At 36.5% G+C, this 22,374-nt stretch overlaps 2 protein-coding genes across 7 annotated transcripts in view; both read right to left on the bottom strand.

Annotated features, from left to right (window-relative positions):
- smtnb (smoothelin b) overlaps positions 1 to 4,683 on the bottom strand; it is a 67,198-nt gene extending 62,515 nt beyond the window's left edge. For 2 of the 5 annotated variants that reach the window (XM_038295551.1, XM_038295552.1), the window contains exon 1: positions 4,338 to 4,681. In XM_038295551.1, coding sequence (XP_038151479.1) covers positions 4,338 to 4,388 — 51 coding nt within the window. In that variant the 5' untranslated portion in view covers positions 4,389 to 4,681. Of the gene's footprint in view, positions 1 to 4,337 lie in introns of all 5 variants that reach the window. The other 3 variants (XM_038295553.1, XM_038295548.1, XM_038295549.1) reach the window with 3 other exon arrangements.
- A 3,836-nt stretch (positions 4,684 to 8,519) lies between these two features.
- On the bottom strand, positions 8,520 to 21,920 carry trafd1 (TRAF-type zinc finger domain containing 1). Of its 2 annotated transcripts, XM_038295540.1 has the most exons (12): positions 21,595 to 21,918; positions 21,078 to 21,127; positions 20,851 to 20,986; positions 19,501 to 19,554; positions 17,583 to 18,021; positions 17,168 to 17,443; positions 17,031 to 17,095; positions 16,058 to 16,318; positions 15,268 to 15,406; positions 14,575 to 14,698; positions 14,420 to 14,465; positions 8,520 to 9,395 (listed from the first exon to the last, which is right to left on the bottom strand). In XM_038295540.1, exons 2-12 carry the CDS (start codon positions 21,110 to 21,112, stop codon positions 9,366 to 9,368), a joined length of 1,605 nt encoding a protein of 534 aa, XP_038151468.1. In that variant the 5' UTR covers positions 21,113 to 21,127; positions 21,595 to 21,918; the 3' UTR covers positions 8,520 to 9,365. The 2 variants fall into 2 exon arrangements, with proteins under 2 accessions (XP_038151468.1, XP_038151469.1); XM_038295541.1 differs by lacking the exon at positions 19,501 to 19,554 and having other exon boundaries at positions 21,595 to 21,920.
- Positions 21,921 to 22,374: the final 454 nt, after the last annotated feature.

Here is a 22,374-nt window from a genome sequence, read left to right on the forward strand (position 1 = left end):
TAACTAACCGCTTAAACTTTGCTTCTGTGATTTATTAAAAAATATATATCAATAAACAAACCAGTACATTCACATAAGTTAACAACGGTGCAGACACTATTTGGCGTAAACAGCTGTGTTTATGTTTTCAGTTGGGATTTTTTTATATGAACATACAACAATTGAAGACAAAATAAAAACAAAAATCTTACAAAAACCAAAAAAGACTTCCGCAAAAATATATCCCTGATTAAAATGGCTTTAACTGCCGTTTTCATCATGTGTAAAACAGGTTGATGAAATGTGGCATCAACATATTCTAACAAGTTTAACATGCAGACAGTAGTTGGTTAATGAGAGCACACCTGCATTTTGCTGCACTAAGCTGTTCACCTTACAGATCTAAAATGTATTTATTTATATTTATATGACTGCCACATTGGTCTCTACTGTAAGCCTGGAAAAAACAGCTGAGATCTTTTGCAGCCCAATGACCAGAATTACAAAGCAACAGGTAGGGAAGCAGCACAATCCAACCAGGAATAGACAAATTCAGTCTCTAAATTTGCTCTAACATCTAATAAAGAGCACAACAAAATCTTAGAAAACATGAAGGAAAATGAAAGTGCAAACTTTTAAGAACTTGGCATATCTTAGTCATTTCTTTTTGGGGGCACTACTGCAAAATATGCATTTAAATTGCATAAAGGAAATGTTATGCAAGCAACTAATTAACCAGAGTTTCTGCCTCAACTGCACCATAACAGAATGACGAGTATGCTCATAGTGTTATTACAGTGATGCGACAATCACCTCTCATGGTGCCACTTCTCTTAAACGTACTCCTCTATTTTATGATATTCTGAAAATAGCAAAGAAAAGATTAGCTCATACATTAAGGTTGCTTCTGTTAGCTTATCAAAGCAGCTTAACGACACATTGACTTTAATAGAAACTGTTAAGTTTCAGATTTCATCGTCAAACATTGTTAAAACCAAAATAATCATGTTTTTTTTTTTACTTTTCCTTTAAGACTAAAAATATAAGCAGATTAGGGCCCCCACTAAGGATCATTTTGCTAATCGACACATCTAAAGATTTATTTGCAGAATTTAAAATTTAGGTGAAACTAAAACTTTTCCACTTGAAGAGGTTTGAATAGGGCATATTGAGGAAAGAACACCATATTTTTATCTTTTTTTTTTTTTTCACAATTTTGGTATAACTACAGCTACATGTTGGTTGCTCCGTCAGATTAAGGCATTTTTAAAAGCCTCTATACTCAGATTACAAACGATTATTACTAACAATTGCTATGATACAATTAATAGATTACTAAAATAGTCATTTCAATATTTATTATTTCAGTAACCGACTAAGCATGATTAATCCGATTAATTGTTTAAGCCCTAGAGCAGGTATTTATAGCAGAATCCAGAAACTCAAGTTCTCCATTTATCTAAAACAACGATGGAGCTTTCTATCTCTTTGCTCTTTTCTTTGACAAGATGCTGAAGTGTGCAGGCTGCAACAGCAGAGATAAAGTCTGGCATGTCGGTTTACGAAGAATGACTTGGTCTGAGGATCTAATAAAATCAATCATCATCATTCAGCTCACATAAAGCCAGAAAAATAAAATTGTTCCTCCTATGCAGGAGAAACACCAGAAGGAAATCACATTCATAATTAAGAACCTTAGATTGCGATCAGTGAGAAGCAGCATTAATTATCATGGCTGTGAAGAGGAATGAGTGTTTTATGGAAATCTATTGCATGAAACGACACGCACCTGCTGTTCCATGGAAAACTGAGACAAATTTCCTTTAGGAAAAAAGCTCAAGCAAACATTTATGCAATGATTCCTCACCAATGATGAATCCAGCCTCAACAGGGAATAAGGTGAATCTTAGGACAAAACAAAGATCAGGCTAAAATAAGCCCAATCTCAGTCCCAGACTGTAACCGTTGACCTGTTGTCAATAAAAAAAAAAGGTTTGGAGAGTCATAAATCAGAGTCTCAGGGGTCTCATTCATCGGCCGGACTGGATCGTGGACTGAATGTGGCCTATTTTAAACATGTGTGAATGCCTCTGGCTCACCAGGGAGAAAGGCCTAGTGAGACTAGTTATAAATCATTATACATGGAGCGGCCTATAAGCACTTATATCAATCCAGCCGACTACTGATGATTATCTAACACATGGACTCTTTTCATCACCCACCTGAAAAAAAAGAAAACAATTCACAGAGCGGCTGACAGGACTCCAACTGAGCTAAGTAGGGTGGTGCACCTGCAGAGCAGCCAGCAGACACCTGCCAATCCAACAAGTCCTGCAGGTTTAACACACTGACACACAGGAGGCCACTGCCCTGCAGCAAAAATCAGGGGTGTAGCAACTGATAACCATCACTCCATCTGCCAATGAACTCTCATGCAGGCTGACGCCGCTTTAAGTCATTAGAGACAGATTAGAAGATTAGATCTTTATCTTCAGAAGCAATCAGGAAGATAAACCACAAATACATTTTTAGCTGGAAAACAATTTTAATAGATGCATAAATAATTGCAGTAACCACGCTAAACGGGAGGGAAAAGAAGCCGTTTCTGGTTGCATTAGAGGGGGATTAACCAAACGATATAAGAAGACAGGTCAGGCTCTGAATAGAAGCGTAGTGATGGGATTACAGGCGTTAAGAGAGAGCACCATATGACCTTCTGACTGTTAAGTTTGTTAAGAGCGACACTGGCCTGGAATCTGTGTTGTTATCCAACCTTTGTTTAAAAGCAGCTACAACCAACTCAGTCTGGTCTAGGAATCCTAAAATCTCTCTTTTACTGGCTTCCTAAAAACAACAAAACAAAAGAATCTGAGCAATAAAACTGTGTAATAGGGTGTTAGATTTCCTAAAAGCTCTTATGATTAACTTTATTTCATCATAACCTCTAATAAACTTCTGTTGTGGGTTTGTTTTGTTTGAAAAGTTCTCTGATGATGGAAAAGTCTGGCACTGCAAAGATCGTTAGTGAAATTGTGGGATCTGGCTGACCTTAAAGCCAAGGGAAAGAAGCTGACCTGGGCGGGAGAGAGACGGGTTATTTCCAATCCTGCCCAACAATAGGAGCGACGGACAGATAATTCAACAAGCTGCATTAAGGGTGTTTTATTGAGAGGGAACCCGCTGAAACATGACAACACTTTCTGCAGGATGCAACATGCAAACAAGCTAATTTTTTCTCTGCCAGTTAAGGTCTGATGTTAAAACTACATTTACTTTATTAACTCAATATATAAAAAATTGACTACAGACCGTGCAGCTTCTAACTGCAGCTTAGATTATATTTGTTTACAGGACATCATATTAAATTTTTTATCAATTTTTATCCTAAAAAACCAAAGACTTAAACTGCAATCATTTAAGTGATAAAGGATTAATAAAACAATTGGGAAATAATCTTTAATGACTCAGTTTATCTTTTCACAGACACATATCAAACGGGCTGTAACAAGGTCTAAGCAGGATGACTCATAAATCTTTGTAAACATTTTTGTGTTACAGGTGTGAAGAATGCACAGTAAAATGTGAACACCTCACCTTCCTCCGCTATGGGAAATTATCAGGACGTGACTAATGTGTCAGAGGTTCCAGTTCCAGACATATCATGCATATGATGCTCATCCTCATTCTTATCATCAGACCTGGACTGCTGCCCAGGACAAACAAATGCCTTTTTTAGGTCAACTTTAATGTTGAATTATATATAAGAAGAATTATATATAATTCAACATTAACTTTAATCTTGAATTATATATACAAATAATTAATTTTATATCCTACCATAGTTACCAGAGTGGAATGAACTGGATTATTATTATTTTTTTCTCTCATTCCTAGATAATCTGTTTTGAGTTAACACTGGTAATTTGGTAGAATATAGTTAAAGATAAATAGCAAGTATGTTTATTTGTTATTAGAAAAAAAAAGTTTCCTTCCTCAAGTATGCATTTATATATATATATATATATATATATATATATATATATATATATATATATATATATATATATATATATATATATATATATATATATATATATATATATATATATATATCTGTATAGAAATTGAAAACTTGTAAGTATATATATTTTCTGTACTGAAACATTGTAGGATTACTATGCATATCTCAATCTAATTTTCGTGTATGTTATCAATAAAAATAAAATAATCTTTAAGTAAATTGTAAGTATGCCAATGGAAGATGTTTGGCTGGGTGCATGCTGTAAATAACATTACAGAGTAACAGCCATGTGGAAAGCTGGTCCTGGTCTGGTTAACAGTATCAGAGGAAGCCTCACCAAAGCCCGGAGCGAAGACTCGTCCAGCGCTGAATATGTCTCCAGGGACATCCTGATGAGTACAGGTGAGACTGAACTAGGAGGTAAGAGATGAATGGATGGAGTCTTTGATCCCCGATCAACAACGTGCACCACCTGCACAACTGGCGATTGGTTTCTAACTGCTCCTTCTTTTTCTTCTTTTGTGAACTTCTTCCACGCAGACAGGATTTTTTTTTTTTTATAGCCAACCTAAGGTTAAAAAGCTCTGATGTTGCGCGTTTAGAGCATATTTTGGGAAGACTTTCCTGATCCCAGTGAAAGGAGAAGCAACCCAGGTTTAAGTCCACAGGACAGTGGCAGCTTTTTGAACTGAGAATTCCCACAGAAAGTTCAAACTCCGCCCCTCTGGCTCCTCCAGGCGTTCATTTAAAGCGCACCATCATGCGGGAAGAAGTGAAACTGCGGCTCTGTATGAGGAGCAGGCGAAATTCTATAAAAATGTTATGAGCAGGTATCGCCAGAAGAAATCTATGGAGGACCAACTCTGGCATATTTAAAAATAAAAACATAAATAAATAAATGCTCAATAAATAAATAAGCATACAATTAATTAACCCACGAAAATATAATAAACAAATAAATGTAGGTAGAAATTAAATTATACAGCGAGACATAAATGTATTAACTTTTAAATAGCTTTTTTATTTACGATTAGATAAATAAAGAAGCTAATTAAAAGAGACATATAAATTTGAGCATTTATTTATTTCTGTATTTATTTTTAATCAATCAATCAAGTTTATTTGTATAGCCCTTTACAATAGCGAAATGGTACCCAAAGTGCTTTACAGCAAAGCCATAAACAATACATAACACATACAAAACATACAGATACAATATATATATATATATATATGCCATATTAAATATGCCAGAGTTGGTCCTCCATAGAAACTGCCACTACATTTCAGTCAAATGTTGTATTTTCTACTCTCCCCCATTTTAAGGAAGCTGTTAGTTAAATGTTCCTTTTGGCTCAGCTTAGATTTATAATCCTCTGTTGCCGTTTCTCTTTCTTAAAGCCCTTAGCACTGAATTTGGACACTGTTTTAGATCTGCATCACATAACACAAATGTGAGAAACTAAGGGCAGATATTATTTGGAGTTTATAATTTTATTAAGCGTTAGTTGTTGCCCTGTGACCAAGTTGTTCAGTGGGATAAGTTCTATTATCAGTTGCAGTTTCTTACTGCTCAGAGATTCTATTCCACAGTGGAAAATATGAGGAGAATCAAGACACTCCTGTCTTCTTTTTCTCTTTAAATAAAAAATAATAATCAAATTAGCTTTCCTTATTTTTTGTGCCATTATATGCTGAAGTTCTTTACTGGTGGTGCAGTATCTTTAGCAGATGGTTCTACACATCAATACATCAGGTTTCTGAAAATTACAAGGTTATTTGAAATTACTCTGAAAATCATACAGAAATGCACTGATGTTAGAAAATGTAATTTGTACTATTGAATACATAAGTACTTTTAAATAGATGTGATTTTGAATGCGTATCATCAAAAGTGAGTACTTCAATACTTTAGCTTGAGTATGTGTTTGACCAAGTAACTTTTACTTGTATTTGAGTAAGATTTGAATAGCTGTATTAATACTTTTACTCAACTGCTATTGTTGTCCACATCGCTTAGAGTTTACAGGTGTGTGGCTCACTTAAACTTAGAAATGTGCTCTTGCTCTGTTCTTTTGGTTTTTTTTTGCCCCCATGAAAAATGCCTGACCCACCCTTGCCCCTGGGTAAATTTCGTCGAGAATCGCCACTGGATACTGCAGTCGCTCTAGGGTGACATCATTAAACAAGCATTGCTCGCACAGATGTCTCTGAAATCTTTATTCTGGTTTGGAAAAAGGTGCCAAAGGTAGCATTTCATCATATAGTGTATATGCCAATAGAATAGTTTAGAAGGCTTTAGAAAATGTGTTATATAGAACCTCTAAACTTTTGTTTTTGCTGAATTTACACTGAAGCTGATTATTTACAAAAGCAGGGTATATACAGGAAGGAGGAACTCTAATTTAATGCTTTTTAATGCTCTTAGAAATAATTTTTATGCCAGTACCAATAATTACCCATTACTCTCATATGTATATAAAAAAACATGGCCAAATCCTTTGTGAACTTTACCATCGACAGGCTGCAGCCATGTCCCAATTTTCCCATTTTCCAGCTTTTTCTTTGCCTCGAGCTTCTGTTCCGAAAACATACGGCTTTATGATCAACCAGGAGCAGTTCCACGCAAACATGTGGTACCAGTTAAATCTGATATATTTGACAAACATTTTTTTTTTTTAATAAAGCATTTTACTGTAAATGCCATGATAATCACATTTAATGAATTGTAATGCCAATTAAGGCCTTAATTTAAAAAACAATTTAATGACTTTTAATGACCCGCAGAAACCCTGTAAAGAGGGCTCTGTCCCAACACTTACGCTTCCACCCTTGTGTTCCTCAACTGCACATCCTCATGTATGGGTTCAAGGGAGTAGTGTGTCCCAATTCATTACAATGTACAAGATGAAGTTATGCTACCCACAATTTACTGCAGAATGTGAATTCTTGAGTAAAAATGGCAGCATTATGGCACGGTATGGCAATCAAGCTACTGTTCCTAAAAAATTGTAGTGCAATTACAGATACAATCTGATGATTAATAACGTAGTTATAAAATGCTTGTGTTTTAGTTTTAAAATAATCTTTTTGTATCAAAAACTGCAGCTGGCTCTGCCATTTTTTACATTGAACTTATGCAGGGGTGGAAGATGACATTACCTTCACTCTCCCAATTCTCTCATTTTGCATCATTGTAACATTTTACATGAATTAGAGCAGAGGTCTTCCTTGTTTTCCAGGCCAAGGACCCCCAAACTGATGGCAAGATGGAGCGTGGACCCCCTAATTTAACATATTGTATGAAATTGTGTTAAATAAAACTGGTCCTATAGTCACTCTATTACATATACTGTGTATGCTGTAAAAGCATACACAGTATATGTAGATTAATGTAACCAAAGTAATTTCTCCCTGGGATTAATAAAGTATTTCTGATTCTGATTCCTGGTTGATGGGACAGGTGTTGTGAATGAAACGGTGCCAAGCTTGAAAGAGCTCCTGTGTGTTGCTGAATGTGTGCATTGATGACTGAAAGACATCTTCTCCCTCCATTAATCTGTTTACTACAGTGTGTTGAATTCATGTTAATGTCTATTTAAAGACATTTCAATTAGTGGAAAAAATTGCAGGGGGAATATAAAAAAAGTCTAATCAACCAAAACTTTTGTGACCCCCGTGCAGTACCTCCGGGGACCCCCTAGGGGTCGCGGACCCCCTGTTGAAGACCTCTGAATTAGAGGGTAACTGAGTAGATACCTGGAAAAGGTAGAGGTAAATGTGGGAGGAGGTGCGTGAGAAGAAAGTCTAACACACAAAACAGAAAGTAATGAAGTATCATCAGCTTGTGGGATCCAGAGTAGCACGATAGCGTGCAAAGGCAACACTTTAGATAGGGGGGTCACAAGGACATAAACTAGAAATGTTTGGGTTTTTTTTTCATAACAACTGTAACAGAAGAATACGTGGAGCAGATAGAATTTTACTCGTTTATAAAATAAAGATGAAGTGATTTTTCCCAAGGTTTGAAAACATAAAAAAAAATTTTTTTGTTTGTTTGTTGTTTATTTTAACAGTAGGCTGACGGGAAATAGGGTATAAGAGAGGGGAAGAGACATGCGGAAAACGACCACAGACCGGATTAGAGCCGGTGTCGCCTCCTTCGAGGACTAAGGCCTCCATACATGTGCCGTGTGCGCTAACCACTGCACCACCAAAGCACGCCCAGTTGAAAACATTTTTGGTTTAAATTATTTCCAAATTTGAAATGATGACCTGAATAAATTTGGCCCCTCGGTGCTTTTTAAACAAACAATTCAACATATTTGAGTGGACTTATGCATATTAATTTATACCAATTGTTGAAGCTCATGTATGGCATCCATACTGCAGCATCACCTAAACACAAACCACATAAATAAGTAGAAAATCACATTATGTTGCAGACCGCCCACAGAAATTAATATCCAACAATCTGAGCCTTGAAGCTCATGGAATAAATAAAATAATAACACCATCCTTATCCTTATTAAAATATTTAATCACAGCACAAGACAAAGGTCACCACATCAGTTGTTTAACAGGAATATTCAGCTGTGCGCATACGTGCATTAAATCCACTGTGAATGTTGTTCTCCTGGATTAGCAGCAGCTCTACCAACTAAACCCTTCCTGGTTTACTACATACATCTACTCTGTTAAACACAAAATAACATATTATGCTTTTACAGCCATCTCTATATAATAAAATATGACTGGATCTATAGGTTAGATTAATAAACAAAAAAGCATCACTGCTTAGTGAGAGGAAATCAGGAAAGACAAATGTTACAGAGACAGTTACAAACAGTACAGTTACAAATAGTACAGAGTGGGACTGATGCTAAAAATATTCCTACGCTCTTGGTCAGACAAACATAAATAAACAAATCTAATCTGTTGCCGGTAGAATCTTTTAAAGAGTCTCTCCACGTGCTTCATAAAGGAACAGAAACAAAGGAGGACAAAGGAAGAATCTGGAGGAGCTGGCACACGACAAGGAAAGCCAGACGCTGCTGGCAGCCAAAACATGGTGCAGATTAACTTGAACTGGGTCTGCTTTAGATGACCTCAGTAATCGCCTATAAACCAGAACTCATACAATAAAAAAAAAACACCAATACAATGTTAATCAAAAATTTTTTTTTCCATTTATCAGACTTTACGTTTAAACATTGACATGAAATCAACTTAGAGATGGTTTGTAAAAGTCATTAGAGTATAAACGGTGAGATACTTAAGTTTTCAAAGGCACTTAGGTGGTTATACCTTTACTGTACAAAGTGTGCAAAAACAGATAAGGGAGAACTTCCAGCTCTGACTCCTCCTACGGCTCCTCGTTCTGCCTCTTGGGTGGCTAGAGAGAGAAAAAGGTGCAACATTACAGAGACAGCAGAAAATCATGAGAAAGTCACAAGGATTCCTTCAAAACAAAACAAATGTCTTTTTAAATTACTAAATTGACATATTTATGTTTGTAGCCTAATCACAAAAATCAGCAATTAATTTTCTAAGATTATCAAGCCTTTCGTCAGATAGCAGGACGTAACTAGAAAAGCACTCAGAGAGCGAAGCCCTCTGCCAAGTACACATAACGGGACGTCCACCTTAAATTAATACCCGTATTCACAGAATCTCTCAAAAAAAAACAAAAAACATCCTGGATGCAGATGGTCATCTGGATCATTACCAAAATGCACTGGGAAAAAAAACTAAAAATAAGTAAAAAGGTCTTAAATTGCATGTATTTACCCTTAATTTGAGTAGTTATTAGTATTTTTACTCTTAAAATAAGATATTTAGAAGAAATGCACTTGAAATAAGACAATGCAATTGTGGTTTCTTATTTTAAATGTGAATTGACTTGTTGTAATAGCAAAATGTTTCTTTTACTTCCTCGATCTAAGAATAAATGCACTTATTTTAAGAACTATATTTTGATTTTTTTTCCAGTGTGGAATAATTTGTTTCCAGTCACAATACACACCTTCTCTGAAAACGTTTGCTAATTCCGGCCATAACTTTGTTTAAAGTTATTTTGAAAACAATGACACAATCACCAATGAAAACATAATTTCTTTAGCTGAGGTAAATATTCCATCAAATAAGAGAGAGGAGCTGTATTTCAGAGGACAGTGGATCCCCCCAGTGTTGTCTAATACTTAAATAAAGACCAAAGTATCGTAAATCAAACAGGAATCAATGACCCAGAATGCTCTGTTGACAAAGTAGCATACAGAGCTGAAACACCTGTAGAGTATGGAGGAGCCAGAGGGAAAAGCTGGATAAAATACCTGGGTTTAAATCACTTTATTGTTGGAAAGTAAAGTGATTTTCTATTCTATTCTAATACTTATTACTATTAAGAAGTCTTTATATATAAGAGTTATTTAGATTTCCATACAATGGGCTGTAGTTTCCTGAGCATGACTCACCTACCATCACACCGTTTTGAACCCAAGGTGAAATATTTTGCATAATAGGGAATTAGTTGAAACTTGCTCCTAAATTACTTAACCTTCTGTTTAATAATGTTATTATTGTAGCTGTAATAATCAATATGTTTGATACATTTATCTATAATAATTGTTGATTTTCTGTTGACATTAAATTTTACAGTAAATGGTGTGAAACCATCACCCTGTGCTGCTTTTATCCTATGACATAATACAGTGAATATCTCAAACTGGCTGAGACGACGTCTGGCAGCACTATCTGTACTGTACTAAGTATTACACTAAATTACTCATAGTCTGAACTTCCTCTAGGAAACTGAACAGCCTCTAGGATGCCGCTATGTGCTTCATAATATGACTCATCAATGACACTGGGCTTTTAACGCTTGTAGCCACAAGGATTATGGAGGACTTGTGGCATAAAAACGGAGATTCCTGAACCTTCCAGCCGACTCATGTCTTACAAACAAAACAAGGAGATATACAGGTGCTGGTCATAAAATTAGAATATCATGAAAAAGTAGATTGATTTCAGTAATTCCATTTAAAAAGTGAAACTTGTATATTATATTCATACATTACATACAAACTCATATATTTCAGATGTTTATTTTGTTTAATTTTGATGATTACAAATGACAACAAATGAAAATCTCAAATTCATCATATCAGAAAATTAGAATATTGTGAAAAGGTTCAAAATTGATGGCCCCTGGTGCCACACTCTAATCAGCTAATTAACTCAAACCACCTGCAAAAGCCTTTAAATGGTCTTTCAGTCTAGTTCTATAGGCTACACAATCATGGGGAAGACTGCTGACTTGACAGTTGTCCAAAAGACGACCATCGACACCTTGCACAAGGAGGGCAAGACACAAAAGGTCATCGCTAAAGAGGCTGGCTGTTCACAGAGCTCAGTGTCCAAGCACATTAATAGAGAGGCGAAGGGAAGGAAAAGATGTGGTCGAAAAAAGTGTACAAGCAAGAGAGATAACCGCACCCTGGAGAGGATTGTGAAACAAAACCCCTTCAAAAATGTGGGGGAGATTCACAAAGAGTGGACTGCAGCTGGGGTGAGTGCTTCAAGAACCACCACACACAGACGTATGAAAGACATGGGTTTCTGCTGTCGCATTCCTTGTGTCAAGCCACTCTTGAACCCTAGACAGCGTCAGAAGCGTCTTGCCTGGGCTAAAGAGAAACAGGACTGGACTGCTGGTGAGTGGTCCAAAGTCATGTTCTCTGATGAAAGTAAATTTTGCATTTCCTTTGGAAATCAAGGTCCCAGAGTCTGGAGGAAAAGAAGAGAGGCACTTCATCCACGTTGCTTGAAGTCCAGTGTAAAGTTTCCACAGTCAGTGATGGTTTGGGGTGCCATGTCATCTGCTGGTGTTGGTCCATTGTGTTTTCTGAGGTCCAGGGTCAACGCAGCCACATACCAGGAAGTTTTAGAGCACTTCATGCTTCCTGCAGCTGACCAACTTTTTGGAGATGCAGATTTCATTTTCCAACAGGACTTGGCACCTGCACACAGTGCCAAAGCTACCAGTACCTGGTTGAAGGACCATGGTATCCCTGTTCTTAATTGGCCAGCAAACTCTCCTGACCTTAACCCCATAGAAAATCTATGGGGTATTGTGAAGAAGAAGATGCAATACACCAGACCCAACAATTCAGAAGAGCTAAAAGCCACTATTAGAGCAACCTGGGCTATCATAACACCTGAGCAGTGCCACAGACTGATCGACTCCATGCCACGCCGCATTGCTGCAGTAATACAGGCCAAAGGAGGCCCAACTAAATACTGAGTGCTGTACATGCTCATACTTTTCATGTTCATACTTTTCAGTTGGCCAACATTTCTATAAATCCTTTGTTTTTATTGGTCTTCAGTAATATTCTAATTTTCTGATATGATGAATTTGAGATTTTCATTTGTTGTCATTTGTAATCATCAAAATTAAACAAAATAAACATCTGAAATATATGAGTTTGTATGTAATGTATGAATATAATATACAAGTTTCACTTTTTAAATGGAATTACTGAAATCAATCTACTTTTTCATGATATTCTAATTTTATGACCAGCACCTGTAGAACAGAGAGATAAGGTTAAGGTTTTAAATAAACAGCTGCCCTCCCTGGAAGAGTTTGCATCACACTAAGCCTTTGATTCATGGTAACATTATTAAAGGTTGGCCATTTTAAACTGTTGATGTTAAAACTTGGAAAAGTTCATCTGAGACCGATAACAGGGTTTATACAGGAATGAGTAATTCTTACTTAATGCTTTTTAATGCTCTTAGAAATAATTGTAATGCCATCAACAAGTACCCATGACTCTCATATATCAACATATTCTCATTATGAGTGCGTATGAAATCGTACAAAAAGTTATGCACACTATTTCGTACGTTTTTGCACATTTTCCCTCAAAAAACCACATCAGTGCGCATGCGCTGGCAGACAGAAAAAAAAAGCAGATCCGCGGACGGACGTAAAAATGGGAAAAACAGTGCAATCATCACTTATTCATGTCTCTAACTACGTCGCTTGCTACTTTATATCTTAGGGTTAGGGCTAATTGTAATTTATATTCTATATTCGTGAATGGTGCGTCAAATGCGCATAAGACGAAAAAAACGTTCAAAACGTACGAAATTACGGTGCATAACTTTTCGTAAGATTTCACACGCACCCATAATGAGAATAGGTTGCATATATACATGACAAATTCCTTAATCTTTACTGTTGGCAGGCTGCAATTCCTCGATTTCCAGCCACTTTTGTTGAAGTTTGCATTTTCCCCATTCTCTAGCTTTTTCTCGCCTTGAGCTTCTTTTCCAAACATATGGCTTTATGATCAACCGGAAGCAGTTCCGCACAAATCTGAAAATATATTGCGATATAATATATTGCAATATATTTGCAAATATATATGTCGTTTAACAAATTGTTTTTATAAACATTTTTTTTTCTAAATAAAGCATTTTAAATGCCATGATAATCACATTTAATGAATTTTAATGCGAATTCAGGCCTTAATTAAAAAAATTATTATTTAATGACTTTTAATGATTTTTAATGATCCGCGGAAACCCTGGATAAAACTCTATGAAAAAGTATTAGGAGCTAATTTGGCTGGAGTCTGAAGAACATTAATAATACAAATTTCTCCAAATATGTAGCTCAGCCTCTCTGGGGAGTTTGTGACCCAACTTAGCGGCACAAACTCTGGAGCATTTTAAATCTACTTTAAAGACAAATTTCATGAGTAAAATGTTGTCGTTTTTTAAATAATTGTTCTCTTTTATATTTGTATTCCTTATGTATTTTTCTGTTTATCTGTGCTGTGTTGATTCTTAAAAGAACTTAGCTAAATTGCCTGAGGAGCACTTCCTACAGTTGAACCCATTGAAAATCAGGCTTTATTATTAAATTTGTCCCTGACCTCTCTCTATAATTACATGCTGTCACACACTATCAGATAAAACAGCTGAGATTGGAAACATGTAGCCTTCATCACTCAAGATCACGTTAGAGGTTGGCGGTGACAGTCTGGATTAAAGGGGAACGCTGTTTTTTTTTTTACATTGGGCCCTTGATTTCACGTTATTACATCATGTTTTCCTCACCCATACTAGTTTTGTGTCATTTGGAGCTGTTCTGAAGATATTTCGTTAGGTTATATCCAAGTAACGTCTTCCTATGGACAACTAGTTGAAGGCACAAACTAAGGGCCCGATGTAAAAAAAACGGTGTTCCCCTTTAAGTTCCTGTGAAAGATTTCAATTTTTCTTCAAACTTAAAGTAAATTTACAGTAGTGACAAATAAAGCTTAGAATAGACCCTTCTATAGTAGTGAGCTGTGCCACATGTTGGGTAAAGGAATCAGCAGAATGATAAAACAGAATCAAACCTACCTTTGTTCTGCTTTCTGGTCCTTCTTTGTTTGCTGGCACATAGAATCTGGTGGAGAAAATACCCCCCATTTTTTTTTTTAATAAGTTGAAATGATTATTAAATGTTTTTACATTAAATTTAAGACATATTTCACTAAAAGCTTTGTTGTTTTTACCCTGTTGCTGACACAGGGCCAGCTGTGTCATAGTCAGGTTGAAAGAAATCTGCTCCCTCTGTTTCCTGGGATGTCCTCCTTTTCAATCCTTCAGAGGATTGGGGAGCTGTTGTGTCCCAAAAGTCTTCATCCAAGAAGATTGATATATATGAGGGCAAATGTCATGAGTTGGAGAAAAACCCAGAAAGAATACAAATGATTTATATAAGTATCTACAGTTCCATTCACATGGCATCTGCAGGCACATTTGGTGAAAATGTGCCGGAAACTTTGAAATAAATTAAGCATCTATCACAGGTATTATGGTAAACATCAGTGGTGGTGCCAAATGAGCTAAACATTATGATTAAAGAGCTTTAAAAAGGCTAAAACAATAACATCGGAGAAAATACAGATAACCGTTAAGTTTCAATGTTAATTGTTTGTCTCTGAATGACTGTTGCAGGCTGAGAACAATCACTCCCAGGGCCCAAATACCACACTTTGAACACCACTGGTATACATCCAAAAACCTGCAACAGATCAGGAGTTTTCCAAAAATATAAAAAATACAGCAAGACACTGGATTGGGCCTACGCGCAAGAACATGAAAAATCAACAACATTTTTTTAACAGATTAAAGACTATAATTATAATAATCCTGAAGTCTGTTATTATTTAAATCTTTTATGGTTACAATGAGTCTCATTTTACCTCTGTGCTGTCCTTTTCTCTGAAAATCTGAAGACGATTGTCCAAAAACATCTTTATCATGGCTCAGAGGATTTGGACTGGATGGTTTCGGTCTGTTGTTCAGCTGCTGGCCGTCCTCGGTCCGCATGTCACATTTGTCCTTGGTGTAGGAAAATAAACAAGACAAAACTCAGAATATGTTGATAAAAGATAGATGTCTCTCACCAATAATGATATCAGATATTAGCCACAAAAAAAAAACTGTAATGAATTATATCAGCCTGCATCTAAAATCTCTGAAACTGGGAGGCTGATAAACTTGGAACACTGTTTAACATTATGTAGCCCGTTGATTATCATTACATGGGTCAGTTATTCTCATACCCATCATTGCTGACTTATGTTCTGTTTTATCTCCTGTCCTCCTATCTTCTAATAATTTATGACTACAAAATAAAAGAAAGCATGTATGATCCATGATAGTATAATGGGTGAATATCGGTATTGTCAATTTTCAAAGCTGCAATATTGGTACAAATAAATTCAACTTTACTCTGTGACGTTGTTACTGTTTTAGGTTGGATATAATCTGAGAAGCAGATCAGATCAAATTGAGAATCTGACATAATTATTTTAAAGCACAATTTGCTTACAGCCATCCAGTCCATGAATAGTAAAAAACTATCCACGGACAATAATTGTTGATATTAGTTATAAGCGTCAGCAAAAGCTAGAAACCATGAAAAACCAAAAAAAACTTAATTGATATGTGGTATAAGAAAACAGCATTAAAAGTAATGAATAAAAGTACCTGATGGTGAAAGACAACAGCTTCCTCCAGAGCCACTCCACAGAATTCACATGGAATAACCACGTCGCCCTCTAGTGGACTGGCAGGAGGACTGTAAGAGGCCGGGGAGACTGATCGAGGGAAGGTGGGAATGTTGGAGGCCAGCGGGTTCGGAAAGTTCTGCATCATCCCTGATGTATTTCTGCCCATTCTGTCCTCTTTAGGAGGTGAAGACGGCTTCTTGCTAAAAGATTCAAATGCAGAAGCAGGACTGCATCCGGTCTGACACAACAAGAAAAAAAAAAAAGATTTATATCCTTATTCAACATGCTTTAGAATCATTAAATTCCTTAAAAGATGTAGATAAAGTCAACATACAAGCAGAAAAACAAGACTAACAGCCTGAACCAAACACAAACTGTGTTTTTACATATCAGGAAATTTTAGTAGTGAGCAGAACTTTTACCAACTCTATCATCAGTGAAATCTAAGAGCAAGCATCAGACACAGCAGCCTTGAACGGTCACATATTATAAAAACTAACAGCATCCCTATGATCCACATTTAGCAGGAGAAGAAGCATCTTCTTGGAAACTATGCCATACAAGTCATATCTGTTCAGGCATTTTCTAACTGATCAATCATTAATTTTACTATCGAGGAATCTAGAGTACACGTATTGTTTTCTGACCATACACAGCCTGAGTTGTACAGGAATTGTACTGTCATGTACTCAATGGGAAAAGTAGGGACTTTCTAAATTGTTTTCCCAAGTTATTTATCTTTTTTAATGCAGTTATAGACTTCAATTTGCTTCCAAATGGCCCCATAACTCATGTTTTTCTATAGATGGTCACACTGATGCCATAACTCCATCATCACTTGGTTACTTCTCCCCATTTAGATCCAATGGAAGCATCAAACCTTCAACAACTTTATCGAAAGCAAACCAAACGGAAACCTGTTCAGATTTTGATATAAATTTGTGGGCAACCTCATGCAAAATAAGGTCCTCTTCTGGAAACAACTCTTCACAAAACTCACAAGGAAGCATGGTATCTATAAAAACACAAAGTTAAATCATTAACTGAGTACAGAGCAGTGAATTGTAGCAATCATCTGAATTTTTACCTGTTTGTCCCGTGGCCTGGACCGTACCCTTCCCTTCAGTTTGGTTTATGTTTTTCTTGTGGGACTGAGGAAATGAAGAGCTTACTGATGAGTTGGTCTTCTTGTCCTGGTGGTTCCAGATATTCCTCCACATGCTGTCGTCTGCACCTCCGGCTGCTGATTCTCCATCACTCTGGAGGCTGAGGGCCATCATGTAGTCGTAATTGAGGCCTGATGACTCCTCGTCGGGGGGATGCTCACTACTGCTCCCATGAAGAAAATTTTCTTGTCCCAGAACTTAAAAATAAATGAAAAAAAACAACAAAACAAATCAATTGCATAATTATTAAAGAAAACATTCTAACTATACACACTAACCCAGTGTGGAGCAGCTAACTATAGCTGCTTTCCACTGGGTGGAACTAAATCCACTCACATAGGTTGGATGTTGTACCATGAGATGCTGAACTCTTCCAGCCTCCCGTTTCCTGATCCTCGCCTGAACTGCTGTAAGCTGAGGTCCCAAATGGCCGACCAAAGCAATAATCCTCCGCTGCGCTTATGTTATTATTTTTAGGGGCTCCATCTTGGGCTCTTAGGAGGTTTCTAATGGAGTGGGTATCAAACCATTCGTCTGAAGATCGGTTCTCCACCTGAACGCAGCCTGTCCTGTTGTTGTTCCTCTCTTGAGGAGGTGTGAGGCTCCCACATAAGACTGGATGCACAGCTTTTTCGCGCAGCATTACATTGCACTTGCAGTTTGGGCAAGGTTCGGTGCGTGCTCCGCAATAGTCCTCGTGCTCTTTGGACTGGCTGAAGACGAGCTCCAGCTCACAGTACGGGCATGGGGTCAGCCGCTGGGAGCATTCAGAGCTCTGCAAAACAAAAACCATCAGGGACGTTAACTGGCTTTCATCAGTTTGGTAAAGAAACAAAGGTAAAGTTTAAAAATAAAGTTCCCTTTCTGTACTTGTACTGCTGCTCTACATTGAATAGAATTAGTTTACCAAATTAGGCTTTTCTGAAACAACAGCCCTCATGTAAACATGTTTTTGTATTCTTGTCGTAAATTTTGCTTACAAGTTGTTATACATCTCCTTACTTATACAAGTGCGCAGCATCAGATTCAACCAAGGTTCCTGACTTCAGTAATTGCTCGTAAATGATCCTTTTAAACCTGATGCAGTCCACCTGTGAGTAAAGCACAAGTTCCTGAAAAATATAAACCTCTATAATTGCTGCCCCGATATTTCCAAATAAGGCTAAGACTTCCAGCGCTTTTTCATTCACAACAATGGCACTAAAGACAACGAAGAGAGACTTTACCAGTTTTGAGGTTTTGTTGACTAAGAGCCGAGCGGCGTAATTAAATGACCAGTAAAAGCCAAACAGTGAAATAAATCACACGAGCTGTAAAGGATGGGGTTGCAGTTTTACAGAAGTCAAATTTTGATTATTTAATCCAAACATTGTGTCAATAACATCTTTAGTGAAAGCAAGACAGTCAATGAAAACTGCTGAGTACAACAGAGGTGCAACATAGGATGTAAAAGCTTAGCATGAACCAAAACGACAATGCATAATTTCCTTTAAGCACACATGGATACCTGTACTCTTCATCTCCAGACCAAGTCTGCCATCCCTTATCCTACTCTCCATCTCTTTCACACAGCATACAAATGTTAATGGTGAAACTCTAATAGGACAAATTCAGACAGACCCAACCCCAAACATTTCACAGTTAGTGTAATAGCAAAGCCAAGAAGTTGCCATGGACTCAAATTAATGCTTTGTTATAACGTTAGAAGACTTTCAAGCAATAACATGTTTGTGAACCTCCTTTGTGAACTTTTTATCCATTTTCTGTTCTAGATATCATTTCAATAGTAGCGTGATCTCTGACTGTTTCTTTTTGGGAAATGACAACAAATTACACCATTTTCACCATGCTAGCTGTAAGTTTAGTGACCAATAGTTCTGTCATAAGCAAAAAAATTTTTTATTATAATTGCAGGCGTGCATAATATATAATCGTATAGTCTTAAAAAATGGACAATTGCTTCAAAGTAAAATAAATGTGGTCATTTAGTGAAAAACTAGGTTTGTATAACAGCTGAGTGATTGAGCAGGTCTCCTACATCAAGTCTGGAGCACTCGTGAAATTTGTTTGCACCTGAGAGAAGATTGAAAATAGGAGAGAAATAGAGAATGCGACATTTTCTCCTGAATCACTCCTACGAAGGTTTTAAAAACAAGTTAGTAAAGGTAGTTTCTAAGAATGCTTCTTTCATTAGGGCTGACTGATTCTAAAAGCCATTTTTGGAGAAATGTTTCCCTAATTTCAAGAAATGTACCTGATGAACTTCGCTTCGATTCTTCTCCATCTTTAATCCACACTTGCATGTAATCTGGAAAACAAAAAGCAATTAAATACTTTTTAAAGCTATCCTCGTCCTGCTTTTATTCTGATGATGCCATCCAATCAAGCTCTTCCTTCCTATTTCCTTTTCCTAAAATACAACTGATTTAAGGCCCATTGCATGCCTTCTGCATTAATGTCATCTGGAGCAGATCTCTGATCTGTAGCTCAGAAGTAAAATAAACAACCAAAATCAACTAATGTGTCTGTGAAGGTCTGATTAATTTAACTCACGCAGATTCTATTAGGCTGCAGGTTTGTTTTTTGTCGTTATATTTCTTCCATTTTTTCTGTTTAGGCTTAACACAAACATAACAAAAACATGATTATATAACCAAACAGACATGGCTTGAAATGAGGGGAAAAATAAAATACTTCATAATGTTTACAGAGATAATGATCAGCACTTAGAAACTAAAGATTTTAACCTATAAATTATAATTAAGTAAAATACTCAAAAGTGCTAAGTTAACATTTCTTTTGTTTTTATAAACTTAAGCACTGTAAAGTGTTAAAGACCTGCAGAGGTGTCAAGTTATAAAGTACAAATACTTCGTTACTGTACTTAAGTACACTTTTTAGGTATTTATACTTTACTCCATTACTTATTTTTCTTCCTACTTCTGACTTCTACGCATTACATTTTCACACAAGTATCTGTACTTTCTATTCCTTACATTTTTAAAACAAACATTACTCGTTACTCTTGGCTTAGCTTTAATGTTCATCAATATTTATTTCATGTCATGTGCTCCATCCAATGCAGATCATTGGCGTCATCCACATCTAGTGAAAACTAGTGTTATTGGATGAGTCATATAAAGCAATCACTCATTGCTTAGTTAAAGGAAATCATCAGAAGCAAGCAGGTGTTTTTCAGACTGCAAACGTGAATTGTCTATGTCATGCTACAATGTTGGATTCAGAAAAAAGATGTTGAAATGAAAAGGTCGGACACAGGCGACAGCGTATCTGGAGATGGAGACGGAGACCAACAAGACCTCCCTAATCCTTGGCCCCATCTCAAAGAATTTTTCGAAATAGCCGAAAAATTAAGCTTTCAATTCATATAGTGGAATCTGGCTGTTTTTTGTTTTTGTTTTTCAAGGTTACTTTATACTTTAAGTAGGTTTTGGGGCACATACTTTTTGACTTTTACTTGAGTAAAGAGGTCAAGTTGATACTTCCACTTTTACCAGAGTGTTTTTAAACTGCAGTATCTATACTTCTACTTAAGTAACAAATGTGTGTACTTTTGACACCACTGAAGACCTGGTTCTTCTACCTGTGTGTGCTCTTGGATCTTGTGCTCCTGAAGCTCTGAGTGGGGGACTGGCTCCTGGCAAACATCACAGAGGGCGATGTTTCTTCTACAGTGGATCTCATGAGTGGTGAAATTGGCTTCTGGAATGTCATGCTTGCTAATGATATATAAACACAATATATACATATTTAAGTTCAGATGAATTAATCAAACGCACAAGTTATTATGTGAAACTAGCTGACACTTACCAATTGCCACAGAACTGTGTGGTTTTCTCCTCCATGACTCCACTGGTGACCTAAAAAAAAAGCCTTAGCATGAACCACACCATCCGCTAGTGATGACAAAATGGCTACAGTTTAGTAAGGGGTTGTTTACAATCTCACGGAGGCATTCACAGCATCTACTAAGTTTACAAGTGAAACTAAACGTTAATGGTGCGGAGCATAACATTAGCTCCATGAATCATCAAAAAACATAGCTAACTTTCCAAACTGTAAATAAACGCAGCATTTCAGTTTGTTTTGTTGAACCTAGCCAGACATGTATTACGGAAATAGTCCCTATAAGCACGAATACTCTCGGTTAACACAAATTAACAAATAATTTCGCAGAGTTTTTACCTGTCGGTTGTTTTTAACGAACTACTTAGCTTAAAACAACTTGGCGTAGTTATTGTTAATCTGCGTTTGGAAATTAAAGGGCCGAAAAGAAGCCAACATTATGACCGGTCTCGTTTTGGTTTACGCTTTTGTTTAAGCTTACCTTTGGTCCTTGAATGGTATTAAACCAAACTGCCAGATAAAACAAACTGCTTGAGGATGACAAGAATAGAAAAACTGTGGATTCTCCGCTGCGCCCGTCTCGATAGCTGGGATTTTCTTTTTTGCCCAGAGTTTTGTCTTTCAGGCTGCCTGCTCGTCAGCCAAAAAAAAAAACAGAAAACACCTAACTTAATATTTCTACCGATGAAAAAGGCATGACTTTCTCTATTTAAAATACAATACCCCTCTAGGTGAGTAAAAAAATGTAATACTGTTGAAATAATTTTCCTACAAATCCTCACATAGAGCAGAATGCTGCAAAATATTAGCTCCTGTTTGATTGGTCAGAAATAATGTGCTGTTGAAAAAGGCGTCGGGTGACACAGAATCCCCCTGAACTTACGTTCCTACATTAAATGACAAAGGGAGAAATCTCATTGAGATTAACCCAGTCAAAATATATTTCACATAATATATGTAAAAGGGACTTCAACCAAGTATCGCTTTTATGGAAAATTATATTTTGACGTTTTTAGAAGCCTAACGTTTAAAGTATTATTTCTATTATTTAACATTTTTTATTATTTAACAACTTTTCATATCTGTAAGCCATGGTCATCATATCAATATATAAAGGCTTGAATGATTTCATCCTATACATTATGTTTTTTGCCTTCTGAACACACGTTAATTAAAAAAGTTCACTTAACCTAAATTGGACGTTTTGAATTGCATGTAACACACCCTAAGTGGAAGAAAACAAATACAGTGCATCAATTTG

Source organism: Cyprinodon tularosa, unplaced genomic scaffold, assembly GCF_016077235.1.
Source record: "Cyprinodon tularosa strain WSP-4 unplaced genomic scaffold, ASM1607723v1 ctg356, whole genome shotgun sequence".
NCBI lineage: Eukaryota > Metazoa > Chordata > Actinopteri > Cyprinodontiformes > Cyprinodontidae > Cyprinodon > Cyprinodon tularosa.